Source organism: Anomalospiza imberbis, chromosome 3, assembly GCF_031753505.1.
Source record: "Anomalospiza imberbis isolate Cuckoo-Finch-1a 21T00152 chromosome 3, ASM3175350v1, whole genome shotgun sequence".
NCBI classification, from domain to species: domain Eukaryota; kingdom Metazoa; phylum Chordata; class Aves; order Passeriformes; family Viduidae; genus Anomalospiza; species Anomalospiza imberbis.
Genome location: NC_089683.1, coordinates 69,764,125 through 69,773,837, shown reverse-complemented (window position 1 = coordinate 69,773,837; position 9,713 = coordinate 69,764,125). Strand labels below are relative to the sequence as shown.

Below are 9,713 nucleotides of genomic sequence, written 5' to 3'. Positions count from 1 at the left end.
TAAACTCATTCCTCTTCCCTTCACCCTCTGAAGTGTATCTTCAGTTGTGCTCCTTTGTTTGTTTTTACAACTCCAGTTTTTCAAGCAGATTGAACACAGTCTCAGGCTGGAGGGTTGTTGCCCTTTCTTCCTGCTGCTGTTTCTACATCAGCCCTGTAGATCATTACACTGCAGATGAATTGGATCAGAGATCTGTTACCACTGATAACTGACTTTTAAAGAAGAACTGTGTTCCAGGGCTTGCACCTGCATGTAGAAAAGGATGGAAACAGGAGGATGGCACAGGGTGGAATTTGGGACTAACCTTTCACAGCATCAGTCAAACTGGCTCAATTTGATTGCGAAACTGCAAAGGAACTGGGATATGTGAAATGATCCTTTTCAAAAGCACCTTCAAATCTGCAGCTCTATTTTTTTTCCCCACTGACCTACTTTGCAGCAGTTACACAAACAACTGCATCAGCACATGTGAGGACGTGCTGAGCTGTGGTACAAAGATCTGTCGCCACAAAGCAACTGTGTAGACAGTGAGCTTTGTAACCTGCATTGCTGCCAGAGGAAATTTTCACAGTGTTATGTGACATGACAAAAAGGTTGGAAGCTGTCAAAAAGTCAAGCAAGGAAATGCACCCCCTAAAACTTCACAACAAGCAGTTCTCAAGGCATTGCCCATCTCTGTAATATAGGCAAATTGTGTGATTAGGGATCAAACTAGACACTCATTAGGAATACCTAATTTCTGCTTCTGTTTAGTGTATTCCACTTCTGTTGTTAGGTTTCTAAAGAGTATGGGTTTCCTGGCAATCACATCTTATACTGGAATTTTGGGACACATTTTAGCACTAGGAGCTCAGGCTGACCACTGCAATGATTTGCTGACAGGTAAGGTCTGCTCTCCAATGTCTCCTGTCATTCAAATCTGGACCATGGATGGCCTCTGCAACTGAAGTTGGACTGTTACCTCATTGACATGTGGGCTGCCAGCATTTATTCTGAAAATGAATGTGATATATATGTTTTTTAAACATAAGGCTAATTTATATATATATATACTTGATTTACTATTGACCAAAGTGACAGTTGATTATGAAAGTTCCTACATCACACTGGACTCAAAGGAGTTTGTAATCACTGTTTCTGTGTCTCAAAAGAAAATTCAAGAGTGAATATTTAGCTTCCACGAATTGCCTACACTAGTGGCTTTTAACTCATTTTGAGTCCCTTTAAGTCTTTTCAGAGAAAAAGCAGAAGCCATTATTAAGTAGCAACCCACAGCCTGAGCTGACAGAAGGCTTTATGTTGCCGCACACGGCTGAGGCCCAGGCACCTAAAGGAGGGAAGCCACCTCAGTTTGTTCCTGTTAACACAGAACTAGCGGTCCCCACATCTTCACCTGCAGCATCTGCTTTGCTTGCTTAACTTATTGCAACATGCAGGCCAAACAGGAAGGGCTGGTCAATGATCCATTTTACAGGCTTCTTTTCATATTTTCACCACTGAACCTGTTTAGAAGACAATGCTCCCCCATGCTTATAATTGGCACTTGAATTACTAACACGAGAGGACCAGTTATTCTGTTGAGCTACTCCAACTCTTGGCAGCACATTCTATACACAGCGTGGTGATTGCAGCGTTGTTCTGTGAGTATTTCTTCCTTTTAGAAGGTGAGTCCTCATATAAGCAGCTGAAAGGATGTACCACCAGAAGTGAAACTATTGGGTCGAAATACGTCACATTTCATTTGGTGTTTTTCCTCTGTCAAGCAAACTGTGACTTAAATTTGATTCCTTTAGTATAATCTTGCTTCCAGGTTGATGACTGTACATCACTGGCATGTCTTATATGCCTCCTCTCAACCCGACATTTGTCTCTAATTGCAGCCCACTTGTCGCTTGAGTTTGAAAGAATCATCCCCCTACACCGCATCCCCGCCCGCTTCTCCCCGCGATGAGACAACTCAATTTTATTGAACTCCGCCTGGCTCTCAGATCATCTTCCCCCCGGGGCATTTAACGTTAGGTGAGTTAGTTCGAAGGCCGAGCTGTCGCCTGGGTCTGTGTGTCTGCCCGGGTCTGTTTGTGCGTCCGTCTGTCTGCCAGGGACACACGGCTCGCGCTCCCCTCAGGCCAAGGGCAGCGCGCGCTTCCCGCCCGCGCTCGGGGCGGAGCTCGCGCGTCACGGGCAGCGCGCGGGCTCCCGGCCGCGGGCGGTGACGTCTCGGCAGCGATGGCGCCCACGGGGCCGCCGGGTAACGGCCGCGAGCGCCGGGCGGCGCGGGGGGACCGTGGCGGGGGTGGCCGGGCGGGCTGTGAGGGGGCGGCGGCCGCGCCCTCCCTTCAGATTCCCTGGTGGTGCCAGGGAGGGCTCGGTGCAGGCAGGGGCGGCACTTACGCAGCACGTGTAACTTCTTTGCAGAAGCCGCTTGTGGCGTGTCGGGAGTGAGGGAGTGAGTGAGGGAGTGAGGGAGTGAGTGAGCTAGTGAGCTTTTCGGTGCCGGCCCCTTGGAGCAGCTGCATCCTGCCAGGGAGGGACCTTCAGGGTACCCACACCGACCCGTCCGGCGACGCAGTTATGCTCGGTGGGAGGGGCTGGGTGTGCTCCAGGTGCCCGGGGCTCTGAGTCAGAAGTGCCATTGCGCGGGTTAAACAGAAGTCGTTGGATGGGGAGGATAAGTAAAATTGCAGCTCCTAATTGGCGTTGGTGTTTTAAAATGGACTGTCTGTCCGTGGCTGCTTTCCGTGGTGCTGCGGCCAGCAGAGATCCCAAGCACTTCCCCTTTTAATACTCGAGAGGGAGTGGCTGGTGCTGAGCCTGTGCTTCAGCTGGGGCTTGCATCCCTCGGCGTGTGAAAACAGGCCTGCAGTCCTGCTCGGCACCGACTCTGTAGCCAGCTTCTGTGGCGTGAGATTTCTCCGGGTTTCTCTGGCAAAGAGGATGTTGACGTGAACTGCCCTGCCCTGCCCTTTCTCCCGTGCCACTTGGGGCCAAGCCGTGGGCTAGCGACTGCCCTGCTGCAGTACCGAATGGGTTTGGCTGAAATGGAAAGTGTGAAGGTGTTGTGGCAGCAGCTTGAGAAGTGGTGGCAGTGGGACAGAAGTTCTGCACAGACAGACGCACAAATTGCGTGACGGGTATTTGTGGAGCCCCAGTGAGCGGGCAGGAGGCAGTAGGTGGTGGTGTGTCCCTCTGGCAGTGAGGCAAAGGACCTGGGTTCGGGAGTGCATTATGGAGAAGCTGAGCACAATGTTTCTCCCTAGCCTTTGAGGGGCAGGGCATCCCACAAAGTGAGGCCATGCTGGTCTGTTTCCCTGTGAGTCCTGCGTATAATGAATATGTGTTGTGGACAATTTAATGTCAGAAGATAAACAATTATGGTTATAACACAGCTTTCTAAACGTGGGATCTGCATGTTTAGCTAGCGACAGTGGGCACAGCTAACAAGATGCTGCTATTCTGAAAATTCAGTGACTTGTAGTGGCTGCTTACCTCTCTAACTTTGTAAATGCATTGGGTACATAAGGATCTTGTCTTTCTGTTATGTAAGAACTGAATGGTTCATAAGGCAGGTGCTGATATGGAAATATTAGCAAGGTGCACGTAGGTGCCCAAGGTGAAGTGGTAAGATCCAATACTTCTCTCTTTGGATAGGCTGGGTAACAAATAATGTAGCAACAGGGTGCTGCTGCCCACTGTTGCAGAGAAGCTGTGTAACATCTGTTGCTACAGTTCATGAAGCTCTTTTTGTTGCCAGTGGCATCCAGTTGAAAACAATTTAATTAAATGAGTAGCAAATAATGCTGAGGTTATCATGAGCTGTCTGTGGCAGGCTGATAGCAAGAGCATCCTTTCTAGGTACTAATGCTGTAAATTCTGCATGCTACACAGTCATTTTTTGAATGATGGGGAGACTTGTGCTTGGAGCTGTTGGGGGGAATGCTGATTTGTTGAATTCGGATGTGCAGATATGGAGAGGCCCTGTTTCCAATGAAGAGAGGATTTGGTCAGCCTAGGAAACAGCGTGTCTTTTAAGTGCCTCTGTCTCTGTGTAGTTCCTCCACTTGTGTTCTGGCACAATAATGTGATTAAAATACTTTTATACTGTCACAGTTGGCTTGCTCCTTTATAAAAGCTTTGGAAACAACTTGTAATCCTTTATTCCCTTCCAAGTACTTGTATACCAGACTATTTTATACTAAAAATAAATTTGTGATGAAAGCGCATCAATAATAAAAAACAATACATTTTGAGAAGCATTGCAGGCATCACAAAAGTTTGGTTTAGAGCAAATTGCAATCTTTGAAGTCCTGTTTCTTGTGGAAAACACACATCCCTTCAATTCTGCACAAATGGCTTGTATGAGATTGGATTGGGATAAGGAGATGAAGGAACATCATCTTACCTTATTCCCTGACTGTTTAGTTGCTTACATTGTGAAAAATGAAAGCTTACAGTTGGGGGAAGTTTATAATTTTTAGTGAATGACTATAGGGGTGAACAGCTACTCTACAAGGAGTAGAAGTTCTTGTAACTCAGATAATTTCTCTGTTGCAGACAAGTAATTCCCTTGTTCATATGATTTCAAGACAGTGTTTACCTTGGGGAAGTGAAGTTGTGTATTAGGATTTTTCATTTTGCATTCTGTATTCCATTGACTTTTAGGCCAGTGCTGTTATATTTGTTCATTTGGATTGGTCTTCTAAACTAGTTCCAGCCCTACAACACTCTGTGGTAATGGGCTTTATGTTTTAAGTTTCAGTGGAGTGTAAAATCAAGGTAATTGGTCCTGGCTCTTGTTACCTCTGCTGGTTTCCTTCTATTTCTGTTATAGCTATAGAAGCAGTTTATTTTCTTGGACACTTCTGAATGGAAAAGGATATCCATTTCCCAAAGCTCACCAGTAAGCTTTATTAAACAAAATTTTCACCAGCTCCTGGCTGAGCAGAGGTAAGAGCAGGATATATAAGCAAAAACAACAAAAAAGAAAAGGCTGACCTGATTTTTCCCTGCTTAGGAATTTATCCGAACATCTTTTTCTGTTATTCTGTAATATTCTGCACCGTGTTGCGCTGGAGAGGGGAATTGCATGAGCTAAATGCTAAATTAAGATTATGGTACTTGTTAATAGAACTGACTCTCAGCTTCCTCCCTACTTTTCTTCCAAGGACAGAGTTCAGCACTTCTAGCATGGCTTTTTTAATCAATCTTTTTTGATTTCTGGAGTGTTTTTGGACCTGTCTGCAGACTTTGTTTTCAACTTGAAGTTGCATCATCAATATGCCAGGGCATGACTTCAAGTATTGCGTGCTCCTATGGAAGAAGAGTCAGTTGTTATCCATAGCAAGGAGAGGTAAATTGGGTTTTGGTGGGTTTGGAGCTGTTGCATCCCTCTGTAAAGCACTGATTGCCACCCTCATGATTCTCACCCTATTTCCTGCAGCTTTTTGAGATGCTGCTGAAGAAGCACAGATTTTGAAAACTTCAGACTTAGGCTCTTGCAGCAATGAGGCAGGGATCCACTGTGCTCCTATGAGCAGAAAACCATAGACTGCTCATTGCTTCTGTTCAGTGAGGCAAGCAGTAGAGAAAGCAGGATGGACCAGGTGAGGTGCAGGATTACAACCAAAGGGTAAATCTTTGCTTCCCAGTGTGGATGAGGAGATAGGTGGGAAGCATGTAAGTTAAAGCCTATGGAAAGCAGCACTGGTTCTGGGAGGACTTCAATAGCCTGTCTCAGCTGTCCGGGCTGCAGCTCTCAGGACCAAGGAGATGGCTTAGGAGGCTCGTTAAAGCACCAGTGAGCTTCAGTGCCTGTGTGTCTCACTGGGCTGTGGCTCTTGGAAGCACATGAGTTACACTCCATTGGCAGTCTGCACTGCAGACCTACTTTCAGATACAGTTTTTCGTGTCTTGCTTCTAAAAGCCTTTAGCTCAAGGATTGATTTCATTTTCATGAATAATTTGATGGTTTAACGTGAGTAGATTTAAGCTCTTATGTAAGAACCTGCTGAGCCTGCCTGTGTGGTGTTAAAACTTTCAACTTGAAGCAAGGGTGGCTTACTTTGTGGTGTTTTAATCTGCCTTCAAATGCTTCATACTTGTCAGAGAGCACATTTTCTTTGACTTGTCTTCATGTTGGGCCTACTTCTGATTTAGAGCTGTTTTTCCAGAGTGTTGGTATAAATGTAACCTTGCAATGCTTTCCTCACGGCCTCAGCTTCTCTCCAGCACATTGCTTTTTTAACAGTACTGATGTCAAAACAGAAGATGCATGGCACAAATGCAGAAGGAAAAAAGTCAAATCAGTTAGCAGTTGCTGGTGATTTCTAAGCACCATTGTGTGTCGTAGTAAGTTAAGTTGTAATGAGACATGAGCATGTTTTTGTACCTTGGAAATCATTCTTTTTTTTTTTTTTTACAAGAGCTTTGATGATAGTTCATAACCTCAATGCAAAACAAGTCTTTTAGAGTAAGATGAAGCTGAATGAACAAAACAGATGAGGAATAGCACATCATTCACATGTTTGTGAAACATCAGTGGGGTCCTACTCTTGTAGTTTGGATTTTTGGTAAAGAGGTTGTTTGATTATTTTGCTATATGTACAATCTTATCAATGCCTGTAAGTATCTAAAGGAGGGGTACCAGGAGGATGGATCCAAGCACTTCTCAATGGTGCCAGCCAACAGGAGAAGAGGCAATGGGCAGAAACTGATGCACAGGAAGTTCCATTTGAATATGAGGAAGAACTTCTTCACTGTGAGGGTGGCCAAGCACTGGAACAGGTTGGCCAGAGAGGTTGTGGAGTCTCCCTCACTGGAGATATTTAAGAACTGCCTGGTCTCAATCCTATGCCATGTGCTCTAGGATGACCCTGCCTGATCAGGGAGGTTGGGACAGATGACCCCCTGTGCTTCCTTCTGACCTCACCCATTCTGTGATTCTGTATGTGTGTTTGCATTCTGAAATGATTCTGTGTATGTTCTAAAGGGGGAAAGTAGAATTACTTTAGTGGTGATCTTGGAGGTTTTATTGGAGTTTTATGGTGGGTTTTTTGTTTGTTTGTTTTCTTAATGCCTCAGATTAAGCTTTTTATTAATGTTTGGGATGACTGTGTTTGGGATCTTGAAGAAGTACTGCATCTTCATTTCTAATGATTGTGCTCAAATGTCTATAGTATTTTGTTTCAGTCATGGTTAGATTTACCCTGCTCAGTGTCTTATAATTAACTGTGTGATTTGCCTGATCTATTTTCTTCTGGCATTACTGCAGAGGAAAAGAGTATCTTGTTACTTTAGTGCAAAAGAAAGTAAAGCCTGATATTATCTGTTGGCATATCTTGGTGTTTGTCAAGTTGTTATTTACTACTGTAATCCTAAGGGAATTTAGGACTCAGTTGAAAAATTGTTTTTGTTTGCTCAGTTTATTTCTCTTTATCATTACAATATAGGCAATTAGAGTAGATGTGGATGTTTGTTTTTTAATGATGTTTACTAATTTCCACTTTGTGCTTGTGTACCACTTCTAGTGTGGTGTCTGGTACCAAGACATTGCTGTTCAAGCATTGCTGGGGTAAAAGTTATCACGCTTTTCAGTTTTGGAAACTAGTTTATGTAGAGATTTTCATGTATGCCCTTGTGAACTTCTGTTAATTTTTTCTGTGTTTGACTGTGTGTGGGTGACTGTCCTTAGGTAAAGGACCGATTGAGCCTAATAGGACTTAGGTTGATGCAGCTGTTACTTTACATCAGGTGATTGGAACTACAGATGAAATAAACCAGTTAGTGTCTGATTTCAGTAGAGGGTTAGTTACTTTATTCTTGAATGGGAAGAGCTCAGGTTGGCCATGTGTATAGATAGGGAATTTCAGAATGACTTAAATATTTGGTTTATCTTTTTCCAGCAGATCCCCAGAAAAGTGTGGAAGATGAAATTGAATCTATTCTGCAGGAGCGGATAATGGTTTTGGATGGGGGCATGGGGACTATGATCCAGCAACATGCACTGACAGAAGAGGATTTCCGAGGGCATGAATTTAAAGATCATTCCAAGCCTTTGAAAGGCAATAATGACCTTCTGAGTATAACTCAGCCTGATATAATCTGTGACATACACAAGGTAGGTGGTTCTGGTTTTTGTTTCTCGACAAGAAAAAAGAGGGAGAACTTGGCCTCTGCAGTCCCCTTTTCTGTACTACCGACTCCTGGCTCTCCACTGTCTTTTGGGGATAGGGAAGAGAGTGCTAGGTAGCCATGTGAAAAAGAATGAGCAGATTTGACTGTTCTGGTTGTGTGAGCACCGCATTTTTGTCTTCGTTCCTGATGTCACCCAGACAATGCTATTTTTAAATCCCTTCTTGACTTTATGTCCCTGGTCTATTTCTATTAATTGTAGATTCTGTTTTATTTCATTTTTGTTTTCTCTTTTTATTCTCAGCTGCACTAGACATGCATCTAAGTAGGACATATCTGAATTCTAGATGTGTTTCTATAATTGTGTATTAAAGGGCTGTTAAATGTGGCAGCCTGAAGCAGGCCTGTGTAGTTAATGAGTATATGAGCTTCCTAATGAGTGTGCTTCCACAGTCTTGTTTTTTCCCTAGAATATTAATGTGTGGCCCAGAGAATGAAACAGTCTAATCTGCTGATGATTAGGAATTTGCAAACAGATTTCATTGTTTTCCTGTCTTCAATTAGACTTTAAAAAACAACTTCCTGAGTCTTGTATTTATTGAGCTGCGGGTATTCATAGGTCTTACTGTAATAATTGGAATGCTTGAACTGCGTTGCAGTTATTTGTTATTCAGTTGAAACCTCACATCTGTTGTGGGCTTTTCCAATTCTTTATTGACAAAATCTGTATTTCATTGATGAGAATCATATTTGGCTTATGTTAGTTAAACTTGGAAGGTAATCTGTATTTTTTAATGAAGTTTTAACTGCCATTCTTTGGATTTTAAGAATGATGAGCTGGAAGGAATCAGTCTTTGACATATAAAAATTTCAGAAGGAAGTATTTGTAGATTGAGTTCAACTGAACAATAGTGCTCATGAACCTTGGAATGTATAATAATTTGTGGTTTTAATAAGGTAAGCTTCTTTAACAGTTGAATTTGGCAGGTTTAGCAGAGCAATAGTGATGTGACTTGAGAATGTATGTATTGACTCAAACCAAGTAACCTGTTGTTATCTCTGTAGTGGCCGGTTATAGATGCTTTAGGAAGAGTGTGATAAAAGAACTGTCTTTTGTGGTCTCCATCTCTGCAGCAACTATTGTTGCTGAGCAATGGGTGGTGACTTCATATTTCAGAGCTACCAGGGGTTATTTCTTCTGAGAAATGGACAGAAAGAGTTTACAATAATAGATGAAAATATTTCTACAAATAAATATTTTGTTTTGTTTTTTTTGTTTTTTTTTTTTTTTTTTTTTTTGTTAATGACCCAGTAAGTTAGATCTCACAGATGTCAGTAGCTTAAAAAGTAAATGTTAGCTGTACCTTGGCTGGCAAAGTCAGATTCAAAGGTAAGAGATGTGATGTATTTTCAAAGACAAAAATTAACTTCCTGCCTTGAGTATGTTATTTCCTTCTGTGGTGGTAGACGGTAAAGTTGGAGGGCTTTTATACGCTTAACATGTTTAGATAGTTTTCAGAAAATTAATATGTTATTTGTTGGCATGTAAGAACTTACATATTTTCATATATCTATTTGTAGCTATT

General features: G+C 42.8%; 1 protein-coding gene across 16 annotated transcripts in view; it reads left to right on the top strand.

Moving 5' to 3' along the window:
• The first annotated feature begins 2,151 nt into the window (after positions 1-2,151).
• The window catches only part of MTR (5-methyltetrahydrofolate-homocysteine methyltransferase), a 50,676-nt gene continuing 43,114 nt past the window's right edge, over positions 2,152-9,713 (top strand). For 7 of the 16 annotated variants that reach the window (XR_010997358.1, XR_010997357.1, XR_010997356.1 and 4 more), the window contains exons 1-2: positions 4,649-5,347; positions 7,899-8,113. Coding sequence is in view for 12 of the 16 variants with exons in the window: in XM_068184996.1 (XP_068041097.1) it covers positions 5,275-5,347; positions 7,899-8,113 (288 nt within the window). In the remaining 4 variants the exon portion in view is untranslated. Of the gene's footprint in view, positions 2,249-4,648; positions 5,348-5,437; positions 5,601-5,946; positions 5,972-7,898; positions 8,114-9,713 lie in introns of those variants that run through there. The other 9 variants (XM_068184987.1, XM_068184986.1, XM_068184992.1 and 6 more) reach the window with 9 other exon arrangements.